The sequence below is a fragment of the Diabrotica undecimpunctata genome, chromosome 2, assembly GCF_040954645.1.
Source record: "Diabrotica undecimpunctata isolate CICGRU chromosome 2, icDiaUnde3, whole genome shotgun sequence".
Classification (NCBI taxonomy): Eukaryota; Metazoa; Arthropoda; class Insecta; order Coleoptera; family Chrysomelidae; genus Diabrotica; species Diabrotica undecimpunctata.
This window is the reverse complement of record NC_092804.1, coordinates 178,708,970-178,734,897: the sequence shown is the minus strand read 5'-3', so window position 1 is coordinate 178,734,897 and position 25,928 is coordinate 178,708,970. Positions and strand designations below refer to the sequence as shown.

At 32.5% G+C, this 25,928-nt stretch overlaps 1 protein-coding gene across 2 annotated transcripts in view; it reads left to right on the top strand.

Moving 5' to 3' along the window:
• Positions 1-25,928, top strand: part of LOC140435294 (neurotrimin-like) — a 635,066-nt gene that overhangs the window by 299,520 nt on the left and 309,618 nt on the right. For both annotated transcript variants that reach the window (XM_072524122.1, XM_072524121.1), the window contains exon 2: positions 11,597-11,659. In XM_072524122.1, the coding sequence (XP_072380223.1) occupies positions 11,597-11,659 (63 nt within the window). The remainder of the gene's footprint in view (positions 1-11,596; positions 11,660-25,928) is intronic.

Genomic DNA, 25,928 nt, shown 5'->3' with positions numbered 1-25,928 from the left:
CTTCCGGTGATCTTACCCTGTATTATGACGTGTAGAAGGTTATACATCTCTGGATGTCTCATTACATAACCGAAATATTGTAACTTTCGAATTTTTATCGTTTTTCTTATTTCTGTGCCCTTTTTCATTCGATGTAAACCTATTTCATTTCTTATTGGATCAACTCAACTTATCCCCAATACTTGTCGATAAATCCACATCTCAAAGGCCTAAAATTTCCAGCTCTCTATACCATACAACAATGTGAGAATATATAGCAGCGTATTAATCTGATTTTAAGGTTTAACGTAATATCTCTATTGATTAGAATTTTCTTTAATTTATAGAAGGCTGCTCTGGGTTTTTCAATGCGTATTCTTATTTCTTTATTTATATCCCAGTTATCGTTAACGTTTGCGCCCAAATAGGTAATATTGTGGACTCTTTCTAACTCTATTCCATACGCTCTGATGTTCGTTGGTTGTAACTCCGTTTTGCTGACAACCATAAGTTTTCTCTTAGAAGCATTAATTTTTAACCCATACTCATCACATGCTTCAATTACCCTGTTTATAAGTTGTTGCAGGTCTTATTTATTGGAGGCAATAAGTACCGTGTCGTTTGCATATCTGAGATTGTTGACATTAATTCCGTTAATTTTAATGCCTGTATCTTCAACTAAGGCTTCTTTGAAGATAAATTCGGAGTAGATATTAAAAAGTAAAGGGGATAGAATATATCCTTGCCTCACTCCACGTCGTATTTCCACTACTTCCGTCGTGTTGTGTCCAATTCGTATGATTGCACATTATTGCCAATACAAATTTTTGATAATACGGAGGTCTCGGTAATCAATTCCCACCTGTTGCAAGATACCTATAAGTTTGTCGTGGTTTACTCGGTCAAACGCCTTTTTAAAGTCGATAAAACACATATATACCGATTGTTCGATATGCCTAAATCTTTTAACCATGACCTGCAAACTGAAGAGTGCTTCTCTGGTTCCAAGGTTGTTTCTGAAACCAAACAAACATATATCTCCTGTTTCGTATATTTTATTGAAAATGCTTAGAAGAGAATGTTTACTCCTATTGTCCAGAATTTTGATTATTTTGCTTGTAATTTCGTCTGGACCGGTTAATTTCCTTTTCTTTGATAGCTTTATAGCTCTTTCCATTTCATCGAGTGTTATGTTTATTTACCAGTCGATATATTTTCGATTTGAATTTATGTTCTATCGTCATCAAACAGCTCCGCAACATATTCTTTCCACATCTCTAATCTGCCTTGTTCATTGACTATAATATTTCCTTGTTTATCAAGTAAACTACTTGCAATGGATCTATATGTTCCAGTTATTTCTTTCACCTTTTTGTACATATTAAACGTGTCATTCTTTTTCTGCAGTTCTTCATTTCAAGACATTTGTTGCTGTACCATTTTTCTTTTGCATCCCGGATTTTCCTTCAGATTTCTTTATGGATTGTATTGTATTCTTCAGTGTTTTTATTTTTCTATTTTCATTTGCTTTCCATTAGTCCCAATATTTCATCAGTCATCCATTGTTGCTTGCGCTTATTAGTAGTTTTATACTTTTTAGTTGTTTCTTGCATAATGGTTTTGACATGATTCCAGTGGTCTTCGACGTTATGTGTTTTTTCAGATTTTTCGAATTTCTTTTTTATTTCTTGTGTAATTTCATGACTATTATTTCTAAACCAGTCAGTGTTTATTCGGTTAGTCGGTTGTTGGCGTTTTACTTTTTTAAGTTTGAGTTTTATGTCACTGATTAATAAGTTATGATCTGAGAGGACATCGGCTCCAGTTAGTGTTTTAGTTATTTTAATTGAATTTCGGTATCTTTCGGTAATTATTATATAATCGATCTGTTTTCTTATGATCTTCTCATTAGTATCTGCGGGTGACTTCCAAGTATATAATCGACGCTTGGGTAGGTTTGTTCTCTACGCAGAATTCTACAAAACGGTCTCCCCTGTCATTAGGTTGTCCAAATCCAAAATTCTGTACAATAATTTCTTGTCAACCTTTTCTTGTACCAATTTAATACTTAAATTCTTGAAGTTTATCATTAACTTAACAGGTATATATCACTTAATTTTTAAATCATAATTTATATTTTTTGCATATTTTCACTTTTACCGGAATTTAATTTTTCACTCATAACCTTTACAATTGAAGGGGTGAGTGGATGAAGGGAGTAAGTGACATTTTTTAAGAAAATGAGTTATTCGCATGGATGAAGGTGGTAAGTCCTAAATTAAATTTTCCACTTATCCTCAGCCTTCTATGATTTAAAATAACTGAGATAGCCAGCGTATGAAGGAGGTAATTGACCATACTACTTTAAATATCTAGTGAATGAAGGAGGTAAGTAACAAGATAAAGTACTTACTTCCTTCATCCATACCACAAAGAATAAAAAGTTTTGAACTACAAGTAAATTCCATATGATGAGATCGTTGCTCTTCCTGAAAATGGAAATGAAGAGGCTCTTAATTGGCCCACTAAAACCAAGAAAAAATATTTCCACTAAAAGTAAAAGTAACTACAAAAAGACAGAAAAAGATTAAAGAATGGAAAGCACGAAAACGTGCCAAGTGCAGAGAAAGTGGTCTGGCTTACATTTCTAAAATAGGCCAAGTAAAACCCGCTTAAACCGTTAACTCTGGGATTTTGTGCAATGAAAATTGCCGCTACAAGTGTTCTCAGTCAATAACTGTAGAAGAAAGGGAATCAATATTTTCTTCCTACTACAAACTAGATGTAAATGCAAAAAACTGCCTTCTTTTTAAGAGCATTAAAAAAGGGAACCAATGAGAAAGAAAACTGGAGCATTAAAGCATAAAACTGCCACCTACCAATACAATGTAACTTGTAGTGGCCGGCAAACTACCGTATGCAAACGGGCTTTTATTTCCTTGTTTGCAATCAGCTTGAAAAAGGTTGACCTAATCCAAACTTCAATAAAATCAGGGAAAAATGTATCGCCAAAAGCGATACATGTAGCACATGCGATTCTGGCAAAAGTAATGAAGAGCACGCTGAAAATTACAAATCAGCGTTTGAATCTCAAAAATCAGATAGAGAATTTGCTAGCAAATCAGAGAACACTGTGTATGTAACATTGGATCTAAAGCAAACTATGCCCCTACCTAGGCTTAGTACCTCGAAATCCTTTTATCTTAGATAAATGTGGTTTTACAACTTAGAAATCCACATAATAACCAAAAATGTGGAAAAAACCGTTTTCTGCACACCGGACCGAAAATCAGGCTTCCAGAGGTAGCTCGGAAATTTTTAGTTGTTTTCTACGAATAATCGAAGTGGATCTAGCCTTCAAAGGAAAATATCATCTAGTTTTGTGGACGGACTCGTGTGCCGGGCAAAATAAAAAATTTTTGATGGTATATTTGTTTCAGTATCTTGTGGGCAAAGGCATCTTTAAAACGATTGAGCACAAGTTTCCAGAGGTAGGACACTCGTACTTATGACTCAGATAGAGCATTTGGACGTATTGAGAAACGACTAAAGAAACATCAAAACATTTACATCCCTGATAAATATCGTCATGTGATTGTTTCTTCAACCAAGAAAAATATGGTGATAGACATGCAACATCACGGAAAATATTATGAAAACCATAAAACTAATGAATAGAAAAAAGATCTTCTTAATGAAAAGGTTAATTTCAAAATTGGAATACAGTGGATTCGCGTAGATATCTTTGGATCATACCTTTTCAAGAAGTCTTACGATTACTACACACCTTTCAAAATGGTATATATCCTCAAGCAGAAAAATTTCCCATCCCTTCTACCTGAAGAATTCAACATTCCAAGTCATATCCAAAATACTGGATCCTTAAGCAAACATCATAGCGCAACAAAAATTTTAAGAAGGTGGTACAATATCCTTAGACTGATTCAAAAGCTGCTTAGAAATTCAGTGTTTAACAGTCTTTTGTAAAACCATAAATATAAGTGTTTACCTGACATCCATGTTATTTTTTTCCTGGTTATACCTCTTATTCAAAAGAAAATGCAAATATTTATCCTAGATAAAGGAGGTAAGTCCACATACCCCCTTCATTTTGGCATAGACATAATTTCTAACACAAAAAAGTTTTTGGATAAAAGAGGTAAGTACAAATATATATTTTTCAAATAAGTTTTTAAAAATCGGAGGGATTTTTGTTTTTACAATATAATTTATACATATCCTACCTGTGAGAATAAAAAAAATCGGTTTAAAAAATTGATTAATAAAAAAGTTCCAGCAATAAAACTTTGGAGTTAAATTTCTCAAAAACTTATTTTTGTTACTTACTTCCTTTATCCACTCACCCCTTCAATTGATTCAGTATATATCTTACGCTGGTAGATAAAAATAAAAGTAGATAAAATTTGGAAAGATGCTATAATACAACGTATCTTTCCAAATTATTTACTATACAACTTTGGTACGCCTATGGCACTGCATAATTTACTGCCATTTCCCTTGCTCTCTTTTTCTTCGTCTGTTGAGATCCTAATTTAACTCGAGTAACTTACTTTAATGTTAAATATTTTTAAGTAAGAGAATTATATTTTAATAAATCATCTGATTTTTATATCAAGTCTCTGTTTTAATGAACTCTAACAGGAATTTTGCAAGACAAAAGAGAGTAATAGTCTTAAACGATATTGAAATAGAACTGTAGGTCTTACTAGTTATATCTAAGTAATATTTATTTAAATACCCAGTGAAAAAAGTAATAGATGACATAATTGAATTTATTACTACATGCCCGAATATTGACTGTCGGTCATAAAAATGATCTGAAAAATCATAAAAGGAAACTATATTTAAAATACCTAAATATATTATAACAATTAAAAAAAAATAGAACAAGGAAGATAAGAGTGAAAAAAATTGCAAAAAATAAATCAAAAAATTATAGAAAAAGTATTAGAGTAAAAGTTTAATTTACAACCTTCCATAGAAGTATCAATCCTTTGCAAAATATTTGCAAACTTATAAATAAAAGGGTAGAAACTAATACAAATAAGAAAAATATTTCAAAAAATTACTTCAGATTTTTACTCAGAATTGTATAAACGATAAGAACTTCCAGATTCTGATAACAGTCAAATGCCAAAAGTCCAAAATGTAGGCCCAAAGGACATCTCGGATATCACAACAGAGGAAATAAAAAGATAAACACAATAAATCGCATAGAGAAGATGGGATAGTCATATAACAAATCAAAGAAGATGGAGAAAGAATAATAAATGTGTTGACAAAGATGTTTAATGTTTGGTTAACAAGTGACGTAAACGACTTCCAAAGGATTAATGCAATAATAAACATAATTCACAAAAAAGGTGACTTTTGAGATCTAAAGAACTACAGATCTATTAGTTTGCTCTCCCATACATACAAATTATTCATGAATATAAAAACAAAACGGCTTGTAAACAAACCTTCTGCTCAAAGGCTTTTGATATGGTTGACCATGGCATTCTTTTATTGAGATTGAATGAATTTGGCTTTTCACAAGATGATAGTTCATTTATAAAACCGTATGTGGGTTTAAGATTTCAGGAGTCAAAATTGGTAGTTGTTTTTCAGATAAATTTTAGGCTATATCTTGCATCCCCCAACGGAGCAACTTGGGGCCGTTATTTTTCTTATGTTTTCTTATGTCATATTAGTAATAATGACGGATAACAACAATGATTTACAGAACGTAATGCAACGACTTATTGAATGCTATGATGATTAGGGACTGGGATGAATTAAAAAAAAAACTAAATGCATAATTATGACTAAATCAGCAGATGCAAACATCTAATTGATTGTTGAGGATACTGTAATTGAGAGTGTGGACACCTACAAATACTTAGGAACATAAATAATATCAACAAATGTAAACTAAAGAAAAGAAATTAAGATACTTATTGAAACAGCACGTGCATCATTAATTAAACTTACAAATAACTTCTTTGTTATCGGGATATAAGGTTAGGAATACGCCTAAGATTGCTTTGGTATTACGTATTCACTACTCTTCTTTATGGCTTGGAAGCATGGACAATTAAACAAGTGCTTCTAAATAAGTTGAATGCCTTTAAATTTAAGGGTTACAGAAGAACCCGAATCCGAAGACGAATATCATGGACTCGAAGAAGGTCAAACACAGAAATTACTAGAAGAATAGGAAATGAAGCTGAAATAATATTGACTATCAAAAGAAAAAAACTTGAGTACTTAGGCCATGTTTTGAGAGGGCGAAGATACTTATTATTGCAGCTTATTATTCAAGGCAAAATTTGAGGAAAGCAAAATGTGGGAAGACGAAGAAAATCGTCGCTTAAGAACTTAAGGGAATAGTTTGAATGCAGTAGTGTAGAACTATTTAGTAAGGCAATCAACAGGGTCCACATAGCCACGATGATTTCCAACCTTCAATAAAAGATGGAACTTTAGGAAAAAGAAACGTTGATAAAGCTACAAAAATGCTTAAACGCTCTATGAAGCATTAAAAACAATTGGTCAAAAGTAAATAGCTCAAAGACAAAATTTATGACCAATCTTGTAGTCAGCGACTAAAAGTCATAGACTCACTAAGTAATATCTTACAAATATCTAGAATCTAGGGCATGAGATTCGGTTAGGAAGAAATAATCAAACAACTGAAAGACAAAGAAGAATAGCTGCCTTTAATATATTAAACAACTTTTTTAATTCCAATATTCCAGTTTGTTTCAAAATAAGGGTTTTTAACCAATTTGTTTTACCGGTTCTTACATAAAATGCAGAAAGACTAACCCTGTTAAAAGGAAAATTAAATAAAATAAGAGTTACACAACACACTATGGTAAGATCAATCTCAGGTATTAAAGATAAAGAGGAAGAGGAATCACGGTTGCGTTGAAAGAATAGCCATTACATTACATAATAGCCAAGACAAAGACAAGAGGCATATCGAAGCCGAGGACGACCACCGACTAGATGCATGGATGATATCTATTGCATCACTACAAATTTAATGCAAGAAGCTCACAATAGAAATAGGTTGAAAATTTCAGGGGAGGCCTACGTTTAGCAGTAGTCAAATGTAGGCTAATAGATGAGGATGATGATGATTGCTGATGTTTATCGGCAATTATTTAAATGAACCATGCCATGGTAGTCCAGTACGGTTAATTTGAAGCTCTTCTTGTCCAGGTTTATTTTGAGACACTAAACCCGATTTGGAAAAGCATAATATAACATATTTAGGTAGAAGATTACAACCTCTTTATGCAAGACTTCTTTGACCTTACAAATATAACTATGACTAGTCAAATTACAAAAAAGGCTTAACCATGAAAATTTTGAACTTGTTTATAAAAGTCTCGATTTTCGTCAAAAATTATCGGTACTATTTTTTCTGGTCGCAATAGAAATTGCATGGAAACTGCTTTACAACAAAATGAGAATTTTCTAATAAAACTTTTAAAATCGTTGCAAATAACATAATTGAAAGAAAACTTCCGATATGGCGTTGTCTCTCCGATCTAAAATCTACGTTTCCAACCTGTCAGTGCCTAATTCAGAAAAATTGTAAGTAAAATGGCTTCGAGAATCCGAAACAAGAAATATGGGGTCCGTCGTAAAAATTAAGTGGGTACTAAAATGCCGGCGATAAGGGTTATCGGTGAAATATACGATTTTTTTAGAGGGGTTTTTCCGAAATGTGCTAGTTGGGAAAATGCGTTTTTTTATTCCTTTTATGGCATGGCAGTGTATTGTTTCTCGAGATTATGTAGTTTTTGCGGTATTATCCTCTTGTTAGTTTTTGCCAATACGAAACAACATTTCGTTTAGGGTTATATAATATACAGTTTTGAGGTTGTTCAATAAGAAGGGCAATATTTCACATAATTCTTGATGTTACATTTTTTATTGTGATATGCGGTCATCTTTTGGTCACAGTACCATGTTCATTTGGTTAAATAATATATTCTTCAGTAACTACTAATTTCCTATTTACATCATTCCTTATTTGCCTGAGGTTTACATTAATAACCTTCCCTAATCTACGTTGATATAACATAACATTCACAATTTCGATAAACTTTTGCAATCCCAAATAGAACAACCGTGACTATTAAGCAAACTTTATCATTGCCTAAAAAATCACTAGTTTGTTTATTCAAAAAAATAGCAGCATTCTTGAACCTGCAACATGTTGCACTTTGCGACTGAAATATAATTTGTTTAAAATATTTTGAAATGTATACCATGTTATTGGATTGTAAAATACTTTTAATCATTCAATAATTGGACCGAGCAGTTTTTTTTGTGCCAGTTCCGAAAATTTCGGAAAATACCAGTTCTCGTTTTTTGAAGTTATACTTCTATACGCACGGTCGGCGTTGGAAATTTGCATGAGAGTGAATCTGTGAAACCATTACATATGTAAGATAATGAGTAAGAGAGAGACATAAAATATATTTTCTCTCTCTTCCTCTCTCGAGAATAAAAATGTTCCTTTTGTATTTAATATTATATATATTATATAATATATAATATTGTATATAAATATATAATAATATTATATATAATATAATATATATTAATAGTATTATTTATGTGATATGTTTTGTATTATTTAAAATTAAACGTTTATAATTATTTTAGGCTTTTGTATTTCAAAATAATCACTTTTTTACCGAGAACTGTCAATTTTGAAATCCGTTAGTGTGATGTCTAATTGGCAAATCCTTTACGTGTTTGGTTCATACGCTGTTGGTTGTGAGTTCGAATCCCAATTATGAATTCCCTTTTTTATTTTTGAAATATTTAAAAACCTCACGTTAATCTTATTAAATATATGTAATATGGGCAAAAAACATAAATTTTAAAATAAAATGAAAATTTACAACATAATCCGAGTTGTGGGTTTTTTATTTTTATCTTCGTAAAGTAAGTTATGTATATTGGCAGTTTTAAATACTTATAAATATTACATTTTAATTTATATTGTATTATTATATTGAATTATGTTGCAGTGTATTTATTGTATTGTAATTTTTATATTAATAACAAAATAAACAATGAATTTTACTACAGAGTATGTGTAAAAATTTTTTTGCATTCAACTCCTTTTATACATATATAAAAATAAAAAATATATATTTTCATTAAAATATTGATACAATTCTTCATTTACTATACTCCTATTACAGGTCAAATGTTTATATACAGCAAACGATGCACCATATATCTATATAACTAATTATTTTTCTCTTTCTGCTCTCTCTTACCTATAGCATTACATATGTAATGATTGTGCAGATTGACTCCTATATAAATTTTTAACGGCGAACGCGTGTATAGAAGTATAACTTCTACCGGCAGTCCCACTGGACTGCCACGCCCGTTTTTTTATCTCGTTTGGACTTGCGTTGGGATACAACACAAGCTCGACGGAATATTAACCTAACCTAACCTAACCTTACCTAACCTAACCCAATAGCCATTTAACTATTTAAGATAAAGTGGTAGAACTGGTGAAGATATATATACGTTGGAGGACAAGGGCAGACAAACGTAGTAGAGGACTGACGACATCAGGCATATCACCAAAAAATAGCAACAAAGAGCACAAAATCGTAAAGAATGGAGAAGTCTAAGGGAGGCCTATGTCCAGCAGTGGACGTGATAAATGAAGGCTGGATGATAATCATATTGATCAATTTGTTTCAGATACGACTTGGTAATTGTCGTAAGAATGTTTAAAGTCTATATAAAAAAGCATTTTCTCGTTCATATTTATTTTTGTACCGGTCTTTTGAACTAAAGTCTTTTGTTTTACAAAAGGGTTCTTTGGCAATAACCGTGTACCTGCCGGTTTTAAGTAAACATCTAGATTCGTAGCATTTTAGTCTTTATTGAATAAATTGGGTGACTAAAGCAAGCTCCACTTAAATTGGATTTGTTAATTTAAAAGCCACTGGATGACCTATCCGAAAAACATCAGAAGCAGATCGATTTTGGTTTTCTATTAACACAATCCGGTGTTAATAGAGTACTAAAGTTTAATATTTTAGTATGATTAGGGATTAAACAAAACTTTGGATACGGGTGTTCTTCCGATTATCAAATACAACAGAACTATTCATCATACAGACTTATTACATTATTTTGACTAATATTTGTTCTAGTGATTGGGGTTGAACAAGGGTTAATCTAACTGGTGTCCGGTAGTAATTTTTTATTTTTAGATTTAATTTCCATCGAATATACCTGAATCTTACTGTATAAAAGCAAGATAGCTGCGCCAATAGTTTTTCAACGGCTTTGTGAGTCCATTTTCGTAATTTAGATAATAACTGTTATCAAACAGATAAAGATAACTTTTTCTAGACCTCGCCAATGTACCAACTTACAGTGTCAGAGACTGTATAGTAGGATGTATACCTTTTTATTAATTAAACTATTTTTTCGCTGCTCTCTGTCCCGCATGTTGAAGTTGACCAACTCTAACAGAACAATAACAGAATCTGCTTGGAGTTTCTAGGCATTTTATAGTCAAATAGTCAAAATTTTTAAATAAATAAAAAAATCGGTTGCCTGTAAAGTCGGTTTTACGGGCGAAGATTTTACGTGACAACGTCTTTTTCTCGGTAGAATATTTATTGATATTAATAATATTAAATTGCACAATAGTTGTTTGCAGTTGAAACGCGCTGTTTCTTCTCAATCGACTGAATTACGATTGATTTAAACTAATAATTTACTTAACACTATCAACATTTGTCAATAGTATGACATAACCTATAAACTCAGTTTCTCAACTTTTGTGTCAATCTAACAATTAATCAATCAATCATAGTTTACGATAATGAAATATTAGTGTACAATTATTTACCTTTATTGTTGTAAATGACGAATCTAAGCACTCCACATTTTCACTACAGACACAGCTGACGATACTTTAACCACACGTGTGAACTTGTATTATGACGCTTTCTCGGTTTTCCAACGCCAAGAACGCTCGAGAAAGACAGAGACACAAGCACGCACTGATTCAACGCGCCTAATTCTCTAGTGCTGCGCGCGCAGCGGACCGATCATGTTTGAGTGGGAGAGAGACGCAAGGCATTCGCCGGTCCGGCGGGCCTCTCTCTCGTTCGGTGACTCATCGTAACAGACGTGAGCGGGCGTTACACTTTTTCATGAGTGACTCCGAGCCACAACCTAATTTAAGACGTTGTCACGTCAAAAGATAAAATTTCCACTACATTTAAATGTGTATATGATTTTATTTATAATTAATATATTCGTAATATTTAATATTTCTTGTAAACCTTATCATTTTTGTAACATCGGAGTAACCCTGTCAATAAATAAAACAATATTGAGAATGATATAAAGACTTTACAAAACAAGACTTAACTAGTTTTTTTGTAATAATTCTTCTTCTAATCATGTCTCAAGAACAATATTTTATAGAGGCACACTAACTACTACGTTTTATGAAAGTACTTAATTTTCATGCCGAACTTACCTTTTCCTCCCGTAAGCTTTTCTAGGCCATTTTACTAACAATTTTTCTCTATTACAGGCAGACACGTACGAAACATAGATTCCAACGGGATATCAGTTCTTGGAGGAGACTTTAATCACGGTGAGTAATACCAATGGTCGTAATCGTAATAATAATAACAGTTACCGCGCGTATCTCGGATTCAAGTCACGTGTGGCAGGATGCTAGGAAAGTACTGGAGGTCTGATTAGATCATGGAAAAACATCGGTTTTATGGCAAGTTTTAAAGTTACTTCTTTTTCGCTGTTTGTTTAATGGATTTTCTACATATTTTAGTAATTATTTTAAATTAAGTCGGTGAGTTGATTGTTTTCGGAATTTCTATGGTTTATGAGAGAAATCTTATATTATATATATATATATATATATATATATATATATATATATATATATATATATATATATATATATATATCATCATCATCATCATCAGTGGCGTTACAGCTCTTTATGAGCCAAAGCCTTCTTCAGAACAATCCTCCATTCGCCCCTGTCTCTGGCAACTCTTCTCCATGCTCTAATTCCAATAGACTTCAAATCATTTTCTAGGTTGTCTTCGTACCTAAGTCTCGGTCTTCCTCTTCTTCGTTGTCCGATCGGCCCTCTTCGGTCAAAAACTTTTCTGACTATGGCATCTTCCTCTCGTCTGATTACATGACCTATCCATCTGAGGCGTGCTACCTTAATGAATTTTACAACGTCAGGTTCTCCAAATCTTCTATACAACTCAAAATTGTAACACCTGCGCCACAAACCTTGTTCTTTTATGCCTCCATATATTCGTCTTAGTATTTTTCGCTCAAAACGTTTGAGTAATTCTTGGTCATTCCGTGTTAATGTCCAAGTTTCTGAACCATATGTTAGCACTGGTCTTATTGATGTTTTGTATACAGTCAGTTTAATTTTTCTAGGCATTTTTGAGGCCATTTGTCTTCTTAAGCCATAGTAACACTTATTGGCGAGCACTATTCTTCTTTTGATTTCTTCACTGACGTTGTTATCTTTGGTTAGCAGCGACCCTAAGTATATGAAGGTGTCAACACCTTTCAGTTGTAGGTCATCAATTATTATTCGTGTAGGTGTCGGATTGCTTGTCCTAGTGCAACACATATGTTTGGTCTTTTGAACATTTATATTTCGTCCCATTCTGTGTGCAGATGCTCTTAACGACCGAAATGCTTCAGTCAGAGATTCTGTGGACCTACCTATGATGTCTATGTCATCTGCGTATCCGACAATTTGTACTGATTTGTTAATCTGCGACTCTCGAATTTTTTTTTCTAATGCCAGGTTAAATAAGAGACACGATATTCCATCACCCTGTCTTAGTCCATTTTTGCAATGGAAGGGTCTTGAGAGATCGTTTTGGATTTTTACCATGCTCTCTGCAGCTGTGAGTATAAGTTCGGTTAACCGGACAAGATCAAACGGAAGGCGAAATTCTTCCATAGCAAATAGAAGTTTATTTCTATTAACGGAGTCGTATGCGGCTTTGAAGTCAACAAATATGTGGTGGGTGTCGACGCCGAACTCTAGGGTTTTTTCAAGGATCTGCCTCACTGTAAATATCTGGTCCGTTGTTGATTTATTAGGACGGAAACCGCACTGATATCCTCCCACTATTTGTTCGGCGTAGGGGAGGAGTCTTTTGTACAATACGTTGGACAACACTTTCTATATATATATATATATATATATATATATATATATATATATATATATATATATATATATATATATATTTATATATATATATAGTATGAAGACGATATAAACTATATTATTAACGTATAATATCCTGGCTTTACATATAATATATAAGAGCGACTTTGATTTATACTAAAGTACTAAAGCTGTTTTTGTGCTACTGTTTAAAAAAATGAAACAGCAGCTAGAATCGGACTGATAAAAAGTCTCTTTTAAGTTAACAAATTCTGTGAAGGCATGTCGTTTATTAATTATTAGTCAGAATGAAGCCTATGAATGTGACATTTGATTTAATAACAATATAGACAAGGCTTGAACTCTCATCGCATAAAACCAATTGGTTATGTAACAAGACATTTCTGCAAAGCAGTACGTATTTTAGATCAAGCATATTGCGTTGAGAGAAAAAAAAAGAGAGCGCCTTTAGTAAATATAGACAATCCTTATGAAAAAATAATAAGAAATGTGCGTTTTTTAGGATCGGCGGAAAGTACGACTGTTATCTCTGGAAGTTAACAGTTAAAAAAGAGACCGAAAAAGCACGTCTATTCGGTACCAATATCAAAATCAGATAGCGACCGAAAGGCGTCTGATATTTACGAGAAGCTACCTCAGAAAAAGGAAAACCACGTCTGTTATCTACGGAAGCGCACTCAGAGAGAGGTACGAAAAGAGCATCTCTTCTGTATAAGCACCAAAATGAGAGAGGTGTGCAAAAGACGTCCATTCTCGCCAGGCATAAATCGGTAAAAGAAAGCGATTTTTGTTTGCAAGTCCAAAAATGTCTGTATATCTTTAGGAGTGTGGTTATAATCAGAAGGAGGAATTATTGCTAGATTGTTGAGTTAAAATATAAGGGTTGGATTAAGTAGTGATCCCATTACACCCTGCATATTCGGCATATATAACAAAATTAGACTCTAATATAGTAACCGACTGTACAACTGATAGTTGTTTTTTAAACAATGAAAAAATGTTAGGAATTTTCCAATTGCTAGGTCTCAAGTCTCGATCCGGTAGATTTTTGTAGAAATCTATTAAAAATATACCATTCATATTGTATTATTGACCCAAAATATTATTATAGAAATATTTAGTAACACTATTTTTTTATTATTTATTTAATACACGATATATCCCCATTAACAGTTTAAATTGCAATATACAATATCGAAGTCAAGATTTAAAACTTGAAATTACTTATAATATAAAATCAATAATAAAAAGTTTAAAAAATAAGAATATACCTATATCTTTCATATTAAAAAAAAACAAACAAAATTCAACAATCCCAATGTACATATCACAAAGCAAGAGATCTTTTTAACTGAGTTATAAAGTTATATTGAAAATATCAAAATCGAGAACATTTAATAGCCCTATGTATCTATTCAATGGGTTGTGACATATGTTATGTATGAAAGGAACATAGGTTGTTCTTTGGAAAAGAATATTGAAAAAATTATGGTGACGTAAAACTTGTTGTGGCTGTTGTTGTGTACAACCAGTGGCTGATTATTAATAGTATAGCTTGTTCCAATTCTATTGACTTTCCAAAAAAAACTTATATAACAACATTTTTTTAAATGAAAGTGGATTTTTTTCTGATTGCATCAATTTTGTAAGTGCTAGTCATCTTGTAACAAGGCTTAATTTTTTAAGCTATCTATAACTTTCTAAAATTTCAAGTCATCTGCAAACAATAAACATTTGCTATTTAGGAAACAGGAAGTAACGTCGTTAACGAAGATATTAAAAAGAAGTGTAAAGTGTGGCTTTCTTGAGAAACTCCAGATGTTACTGAGATACTGTCAGACAGATGAAAACATATCTTGTCTCTTTGAGTACTCCAAGATGTAGAGTTTTTAATCCATTTAATGACATGAAAGCCTACATTAATTAATTTGCCCAAAAGTATTTGGTGATCTACACGATCAAATGCCTTGAAAAAATCTATGTATCTGGCAACCACCTGTTTACGGTCTTTCATATGAGATAATATATCTGACTGATAGTAAACTAAGTTTGTTGCAGTGAATTTTTTTGCTATGAAAACCATGTTGTGATTGAGACCAAGAATGGTGCTTTGCTATAAGACAGTCGAAGAGCTTAGGGATTGCAAATTATATACAAATGCTCCGATAATTTTCAATGTTGTTTTTCTGATCATTTTAAATATAGGAACAACATAACTTTCTTTCCATGAAGAAAACTAAGACGTTTCCAGAGATCTATTAAACAATATAACAAATGGAATTACAAGGGTACAGACACACTTTTTTAATAAAAAATTAGGCACTATTATAAATAATATCGTCGATAGTAGCATAAGATTTTTCTAAAAAGGCACAAATAGAGAAATTTACGAAAAAAAGATACAAAATGTGCAATATTACGAGCTTTATTTATGATTAATCTCTTAAAATATAATTATATCAAATGCTTCGGAATATTGGTATACACAGCCAAATATAACTAAATATCGATTGCTTAAGTGCAAAACGTCGTATCCCCAATAACCACAATTGTTCAGGGCAAACAAAAAACTTTCTGGTTGTATGAAAACTTTATATGCAATTGATTTTGATGATTTTATGTTTCAGTTTAATCATTTTCTAACATTTTTCGTAATCATGTATAATTTTGACTTTTGTTTTCAAAAACGTAGTGGGTTACGACATTTGGTACTCAAATTGATTGTGGTATACGACCTTATAAATAATACTTTCTAAGCACTTATCAACTTATCATTATTCTAAAATATACGAAAACAGAGATTATAATCCTACCTATTACAAATTAACATTATTTTCATATTAAAACAAATAAAAATTATTTATCTTTCTTTTGGGTGCAGAAAGGAAGGTCGTCGTAAAACTTCTTTACCTCCAATGGTAAAACTTGTGTCAGTTCTTGCAGATGATCATATTTTTGCTTAGTTATGGAAATCCTACGTTTATATAATTGTTGTTTGATGAAGGGTCCAATTGAACAATTATTTGGACTTTGCGGAAGTGGTGTATAATTTTCTTGTTCGTAGTCCGTTTTATAACAGATAATGCCATCTGGGCCACACCGCAGACATTTCAGATCATTAGCAGTAGGATCACCGGTTTTTCGGCCAGGTCTAATAGGTGGATATCTGAAAGTATCTCTAATATCAAAGTTGATAAAGAACTCGTGGGTTAGATAGTGAACTAAAAAAGGGGAAGGATTTTTTCTAGATTCTCTTATGAAAATGGGGTATTGACTTGGAAGATGAATTTCTCGTCCTTTTAACTTCCTTTCTATCAAACCGTGAGCGGAATCAACTTCCATTTGGGTGTGACCTTTTTCCAAAAATTTTTGGAAAATGGTCACACCATGTTCCACTGCAAAATTAAGAAGTGCGTTTGCCAGTACAACATTCCGATTTTGGTAGCCACATCCGTCTAAATAAATTATCACCGGTTTTTTCTCGACAAGGCAAAATTCCTCTAAGTGCTTTATTATACAGGTAGTGAATGCCGTTGATACAAGTTCGCCTTCTGGTTCGTTCCAGCAGTAATTTACACAATTATGATCATTTAAATTATAAATAGAAAAATTGTGCACTTGCAATTTGCTTCTGAAATAAAGTTTGCTGGCATACAACATTGGACACAGATTCCTTATCCTTTCCCCTCTCACTTCTGGCAAGTTCTTTTCTTTTTATGTAATGCCTGTACTCTTCTTCAGATATTTGCTCTACTTTGTAAGAACAACAAATATCGCACTGATCCTTTTTTGGTTGATGAATAGAAATATTCATTCAAGTCAATGTTGCCATGAAGGCACAGATAGACAGTGGTAACCTTAGTTGTTCCTCACAGTGTCTTTTATATAAATCGTAGACCTCCGTTTTATTTTTGAACGATTCCTGCAACTATAATTTTTTAGTATTTGCTCTGCAGTAATTTGATGGTAATTTTGGGATATACGCTAAGTTTTGCCGACGACCAAATAGTGATCGCACAAGACGAGGATGACCTCAGTTTTATGATGAGAAAACTGGAGCAGGAATATACAAAGAATGGGATGGAAATAAACCTAAAGAAAACTGAATACCTAACAACGGAGAATACAGAAATAAAACAGCTGGAAATAGACGAAGGTAAACAAATCAAAGGAACAGACAAGTATAAGTATTTAGGTTTCATAATATCAAACAAAGGAACAACGGAGGAAGATATAAAAAATAGACTAGGACAAACAAGAGACTGCATACAAAAATTAAACCCGGTACTATGGGATAAGAACATCAGCATGAAAACAAAGAAAAAAATATATAATACCATGAGAAGAAGTATCCTCACTTATGGGTGTGAAAATTGGACAATAAATAAGAAAACCAAAAACAAAATAAGAGCAACAGAGATGGAATTTCTAAGGAGAAGCTGCAGAGTAACAAGAAGAGATAGGATAAATAACATGGAGATTAAGAGGAGAATGGGCATGAACTCCGACATAATAGACTACATCGAACAGAAGAGGTTAACCTGGTACGGACATGTCAGAAGAGCAGACCAAAATCGGTGGATAAATAGAATAACAGAGTGGAGCCCGTTAGGAAGAAGAAAGAGAGGCAGACCCCGAAGATCTTTCAGAGATGAGGTGGACGAAGCAATGAGTAGAAGAAACTTACAGGAAGGGGACTGGCTAAACAGGAAAAATTGGAGAAAACGGTTGAGTGAAGGGATACAGTGAAAACTGTGGAAATCCTTGTATATATATATATATATATATATATATATATATATATATATATATATATATATATATATATATATATATATATATATTGGGATTGAGTTTATAAATTCTATCATCAAGTCTTTTCGTTCGTTGTTCTTTTGCTGTTCATTGGTTTGCTTTTTTTTTATTTCTTTACATTTTGGCATCCCATGGATAGTTTCATTCATGACCCAATCTCTAACTGATCTTTCTTTCATTCCTAGAGTACTTAGAAATATTTTCTTCCAGACTTTTTTCTTGCATCTTGCAAAATGCATTTTCTAAGTGGCTGTGGCTTACGATGATGTGTGACAATGTGCAAGTAGGGCGGATGATTCAAATGGCGCTAAAATCGAATTTTTCAAATATTTGTGGGTTACGACGTTTTGCACTTAAGCAATCGATATTTTAAATCGTAATATACAGCATCTAAATCCTAATATAAAATCAAATCTATTTAAATATTATTTTTACTGGTTCCACATAAATCAATGCCTGAAATAGAATGTTTTCAAAAATTGGAAATAGAAAATTACCGATGCTACTTTCATTTTCCACCCAACATTAAAAGCTTTCGATTTTCGTAGTTAGCATGTCATTAGTCCTCAAGAAAATACAAAATTACACCTATAAATTTTCCTAATAAAAGGTTTGATGTATATTTTATTTTGTGGTCAATACGTTGTCTATTGATGTCACGAAAACCGACTACTAGTAATGGCAATCATGTGGCTTAAAGTTAATAGTCTAATGTACACATATTCATTTAACATTAATAGCTGTATTATTTCAATCGAATTTTTTACGACATGTTATAATATTTAGCTGAGTTCTTCTTTTTTGGGTTATAATAGAACGCTATAAAATTTTTCTAGACACTGATAAATACAGCAACACAAATTATCCCTTTCGCTCATAGTGTATTCAATTGAATACATCAAATTCGTATACCTCTACGTACAAATTTAGCGGAAATTTTCCCTTTATTCCTGATATATTCAATATCAGTAGTATTTAATTTTCCATATACGATATGTGTTGCCATATATGGTTAAGTAGATAAACTTAGAAAACAAGTATTGAGAGAGGTTGCTATAGTGACTTCGCGATCTCATTACATCACTTCCTAAATTATCAACTGGACATAACCTATGTCAATATAAAATGTACTGAATGTTGTGTATTGTTGAGAAAGATTATCTTTATGCTAATATTCAGTTGGATAATTTAGGTAATTAACAGTAATACGATTATTAGTATCTGAAGTTGATGTATTCAATTGCATACAGTGTGAAATAATAGACAATTGATGTTATAATTTGTTGTATTCAATTGGACACAGTGTGAACGAAAAGGTGAAAAAGTCAGGGTAAGTAAAATCTATTTATTATTTTTTCTCAATTTCTCAAAGTATATTTTGTATTTTAGAGTACCAAACGTAATCTAAAGAAACCCTTGACAACACAAGAGCTATTGGAAGAAATGGAGAAGGGTCTTTCGGACATCGAATGACTTAGTGATGAAGAGGAGAATATTAGATGGATTGATGATTTGAGTGATATTGAAGACCTTTATTATAATTATACGAGTATAATTATTTTTCTAATTACAATATTCTTCAATATTTACGAAATAACCACATTTATGCATGCTGCACAGCTCGCGTTGATAGATTCCACAAACCACCATTTTATGAAACAGAGAGGCAGAGGAACTATTGAAGAACTGATTAGTAAAGATGGTCAAGTAATTTTAACAAAATGGTATGACAATAAAAGTGTTGTGTTGGCATCTAATTATATAGGTAAAGGGACACCAGACACCTGCAGGCGATGGGATAAAATACAAAAAAAATATATTGATGTCCCTAGACCAGAAGTCGTAAAGACTTATAATTCATCTATGGGTGGTGTTGATAAATTAGATTTTTTGTTAACATTATATCGAACTTTTATACGGTCACGAAAATGGACACTTCGAATGTTTGCACACGGAATAGACCTTGCTTGTTGTAATGCATGGCTAGAATATAAAAGCAAAGCCACAGCACTTGGGATTCGAAAAAATGAAATTTTAGATTTATGGGCCTTTAGAGCTTACATAGCAGAAGCTCTAATAAAAGTTAACACATGCAATAATAAAAGAAGAGGACGACCGCTATCAGAGCAAGATTCTGAAAATACTTCTTCGACACCCAAAAAGGCCAAGTCTGAAACCAGACCAATTCCAGATGTCAGATATGATAACACAGGACACTTACCTTCTGTTGACGGAAATTCCTATGCATCAAGATGTAAAAATCCTGGTTGTAGAGAACAAAGTCGTATTATGTGTGTCAAATGTAACATTCACTTATGTTTGCGAAAGAATAAAAACTGTTTTTTGGCATTTCATAATAAATAAATAAAAGTTTGTAATGAGTTTTTATAATAAGTACCAATTCTATATACAGAAATCACCATTTTATTTTATTTTACATATAAAAATTTAATTAATCAATTTTACCTGTAAGTCACAATGTATACGTTTGGATACATACTATAACTCTTAATTGGGAAAGTAGAGAATTTTGTAAATTATATTAAAAATCTTAAAAAAAATCATCTATTTTGTATCTTCAATTTTAGAATTTTTGTTTGTGAAACAAAAAGTCGTGAGCGAAAGGGACAACCAAAAACAACATGGTAACGAAATATTTTGCCTACCACATAGGGTAAAATTATAGGGGGTTTGAAAATTGGGAACAGAAACTACTGGGGGTGGAGATAGGGCAAGCAAAATAAACGAAACTGTGCGAACGGCACTTAGGGTTTGTTTGGAGAGCTGGGTCGTGGATAAGTTGAATGTCAATGGGGTTGGATTGGGGCAACTACAAAAAAATGAAATAGAGGGGTTTCTTACATAAATCTCTCGGAACAAATGGACAAAAAAAACAACAGGAAGGACCTCTAGCAATTTAAAATGGACGCCGCTTCTAGGTGCCTAATTATAACGATTACAACAACTAGTTGTAGCTATTGAAATAATTATTAGAACTACAAAAATGGTAAAGAGACTTTTCTAAAATAAACAAACAAAAATGATTTAAAGAAATAAATCAAACCTTTGTTGTTGTCTCAACACAAACAGCTACACATGCAGATAATATAAAAGTAATTACAATATATATAATTACAAGGATTTATATCAAAATAATGAAAGAGAAAACAAACTTACATATGGCCTATCTTTCTACAAAATCCATTTCTACAAAACTTACAAATGTTTATATATCACATATCATAACACATATATAACATATCATAAAGGTGAACCTTTTCTTAAAACAATATAAACAATTTCACAAATATAATAAGGCTAGCTGTCATTTGTCAAAATCTGTATCTTACTTACAACAGAGAACAAATAAAATTGACAGCATAGCCACACAATAAGATTTACAATATTAATTATTAAAACTTTTAAATTGTATGAAAGCAATTATTACTTAAAAAAATATCTATCTTTACTTCAAAATTTGATCACAAAAAAGTTACCTGGATTTCACTTAAAAATATACACTAAACAACTTGGATTATACTAGAATTTCTGCTACACACGAACAAAAAGGATTACATGTATGGTCTGAAACGTTGATCAGCCGGGGACAAACATAGTTGAGGTAGAAACAAATCAGCGGCACATTTTTACAAAACTGGAACCATTAAACTGATTAAACTGCTACACATTTTCCATGAAAAGAAACAAAACAGAAAACTTTCAAATTCGAGGTTTGAATCTGTGACAGGTTGCACGACCTACTTTATTGTGGCCTTGTCAAAATGAAATCGAAAGAGAAAATTAAAAGACTTACTGTACAAATGTCGTATTTACTGTACAAATACTGTGATATGTTATCAAAAAAGAGGAACGGCAACTCTATTAAGACTCTGAATGTTTACTTTAACCTTTTCTTGGTAATGACGCAATCACTGCCAGCTTCAAAAAGGAGATGATTATTACACAATTACTAAATTTTATTCCTAAAGAGCTTTTACTGAATATAACAGAAGGATTTTTTTTTTATTTTATAAGCAATGAAAGAATTTCGCTAGTTCGCTCATGAGGTCAAAAACCCTTTCGATTTTTGGCGAAGTAATTATCTACGCTCAATTCATAAGTATCGTGCCACAAAACAAAAAATTTATTACCTCTACTTTTGTTAACGCTAGACATACATACAGTCACCAAAGTTTGGCAAGATAGAACAGTAGCAGTATGCACAAAAAACCTTTGTTGAAGGTTTATTGACAAGATTGCTAGCGCCGTCAGGAAAGGGCCAGCGTGTAACTGCCGCTTATGTTGGCAGCGATACTGGTGTTCTGTGAAATAGAGTTCTCGTTCTTATATTTATATTCCAGGTTTTCGAAACTATTATGAAGACATAACCTCCACATGATTCGAGAAGTGGTTCGTGAACATTCTCCAGCTTGCAGATAGTAGCTCTTTCAATGTATTGGATATTGTACCTTACCACAGCCGCCTTGTTAAACGCATTTTAGCGTTGACTGATAGAAAATTTATTATGCATTACTGACTGCGAGAAAAATGTATTTCATTTACAGAAGATTATGGTCAAAACAGAACTAATGACAATAATCAAGGAGCATCGTGGTAGATATCGTCAATATGCTGTTGATTAATTGGGACTTCATGGTATTGCTATTTTGAGACTTCCACCTTACCATCATCATCAGCCGTTTTGAGTCCACTGCTGGACATAGGCCTCCCGTAAATAATTCTGATGCATTCTATCTTGGGCACCCTGAATCCAGTTGTGCTGCATCATGTCTAGGTTTCTATTCCAGAATTTTCTTCGTCCACCTTCCATCTTTTAATCTGGCAACATGACTTGGCTCAGTTCCATTTCAATGTTGTAATCCTTTGAACTGCGTCAGTAATACCAGTTTTCTCCTAATTATTATATTTGATACTCTGTATCTGAGGGATATATTCAGCATTGACCTCTCCATCGCTCTCTGTGCCACTTGTATTTTATTGATTACTTTTTTGGTAATGGTTAATGTTTTTGCTCCATACGTTAGAACTGGGAGTACACATTGATCAAAGACCTTTCTTTTCAAGCACATGGGAATATCTGATCTAAAGACTTCTCTCAGTTTTCAGTAAGCTGCACATGCCAGTCCTATTCTTCTCTTTAGCTCCGTTGTTTGATTATCTCTTCCTAATTCAATCTCGTGACCCAGATATTTATAGCTGTACACCTGTTCAATTTGCGTGCTGTTAGTTAAGATGTTTTTCGCCAGTACTAGCTTGGTCATATATTGTGTTTTGGAGAAATTAATTTTAACTCCAACTCGTGTACACAAGCTCTGAAGGTCTTGAAGAAGCAGGCGGGCATGATCTACCCGGTCTGCAATAAGGACTATGTCGTCTGCAAATCTCAAGTTGTTTAGAAATTCTCCATTTATGTTGACTCCAATATTCTCCCAATTATTGTTTCTCTATTGTTTCTGCAACAAAGCGGTGAATAGATTAGAAGATATGGTATCTCCTTGCCTAATACACCTCTCGAAGGGAAATGTATTTGTGTTACCATAATACATTCTAACTGCAGCTGTTGCGCGATTATATATATTCCGAAGGAGAGTTGTGTACCTATGATAAATACTGCACTCTGTAAGAGCTCATAATATGGAGCTATGCTAGACTGAGTCAAACGCTTTCTCAAAGTCTACAAATATTAATATCAATGGCTTGTTGTATTCTGTAACTTTCTCTAGTAAGGATTTTATTACTTGTAGATGGTCATTCGTTCCAAAGCTACTCCTAAATCCGGCCTGCTCTAATGGTTGGTGAAAATCCAGCTTGGGTTCCAGTCTGTTAGTAATTATTCTCATAAAGAGCTTCTATAAATGAGATAACAAGCTGATAGTTCTGTAGTTTCCAATTTCTGTTACATCTCATTTTTTGTGTAACTCCTTTAAAGAGGCAGGCATTATAAAGGGTTTTTAAAGCTTTTATGACGCATTCGCCTCCTAATTTTAGCATTTCACTTACAATGCCATCTTCTCCAGGTGATTTGCTGTTCTTCATACCTTTCAACGCTAATTCGATTTCCTCTTCGGTTATATCTGGAAGTTCCTCTGATCCTTGATTTTGTATGGCTGGGATTTCCACCTCTGGAATGTGAGCATTTTGACGATATAATGTTCTATAGTACTCTTTGATAATTTTTATAATTTCTTGTTGTTCATATACAGCATGTCCTTGTCTATTTTTTAGCTTATAAACGTTCCTGGTTCCTGTCTTCAACTTTCGTTTTAGAACTGTAAGGCTTTTATTTTGTTCCATGGTATTAGTTGTTTCTTTAGTCTTAAAATCCATTATGTCTTTCCTAATAGCTTTTGAAATGGTTTTATTTAAATTCCTTAGCTCTGCGATGTTCACTGTGTGCTTATCTTTCATTTCCCTTCTTTTTTGATATATGTTCCTTGTGCCTTTTGTAACTTTTTCATTTTTTCTTGTTTGCTTAACTTGAAAGTTCTTCTGTGCCTTCCTTAGAGCGTCCACCAACATTTCGTTAAGTTGTTCAATATCGGTTTTATCTTGCACGTGATTTTAAAGGTTTCTATCTATTTCTTCCTGGTATGCAGGAAGGTATTCCTTATGTTAGTAATCGCAGTGAACGTAACATTTTTAGTCCTTGTTACCATATTTCTTCGTTCCTTCTGTACGTTCAAGACTACCTTCGCTCTAACCATTCTATGGTCACTTCCGGTTAAAAATTGATTTAATACAGTTACGTCTTCTTTTTTGTTAGTGAAGATAAAGTCAATTTCGTTCTTGTTCACGCTATTTGGCGATTGCCATGTCCACTTTCTTAAAATGGATGTTCATGACATATAGTCTCTGTTGCAGAAGAAATTCTATAAGAGTTTTACCACTTTCGTTTCTGTCGCCATATCCGTGAGGTCCAAGTACAAACTACGAATCATTATGCTTGTGGCCTATTTTTGCGTTTAGGTCTCCCATCAGTATGGTATAGTTGGTGTTTACCTCTTCTAGCGCAGTGTTAACTTCATCGTAAAACCATCCACCTTACCATTGCGAGTTAAATCCAATTGAATTAATTTTGTCTCAAATGCAGGGTTATGTTGACCGAGAGAACTTAACATTTAAAATTAGCTATGATCAGCGCCTATTACAAAACAGTATAGATTGCATACATCCTACAAATTGAAAGAACGCTATGGGCTATGTATTAAAAATAGAAGAAAAAATTTGGAAGTTGGATGGTTTAATGCAAAATGTTTTTATACCTGTAATAGTAAGGATCGGAGCCAACTAGTCAGAAAACTCAATAAATTCTCAGGATTCTGATGATTTATTAACCAAGCTGTAAGTAAAATGTTGAATGCTTAATAACTATAGTAATTGTAATTAAATTGCAACAATAAATATTTTTATTGTTGTAATATATTTTTTATTTAAGACGGTTAAGAATGGATTAACTTTATTTTTGTGCTAAATATGCTAGGTATGATAACGATAATTTTAAATCAAGGAATATAAATTAATTTTTATTTCAAGATTATCTATTCAACTATTTATTAATCTTTAAAAAATGCATAAAACACCAATGACCAATTCTACATAGACTTGTTCGTTAGAAAGAAAATAAAGTATTTATATATTTATTTATTTATTTATTTATTTATTTAATAATGGAAAAGACCATGTTGTAGACAATAAAAAATACTATGAAACGAAAAAAGATGATTAGAACTGGAGATAAACGACGAACTTAATAAATCATTTTAGAAAACAAAAATCGGGAAATCTTGAAAAAAGAATAAAGAATGATTTTTTTGTTACAATTAAAAAAACA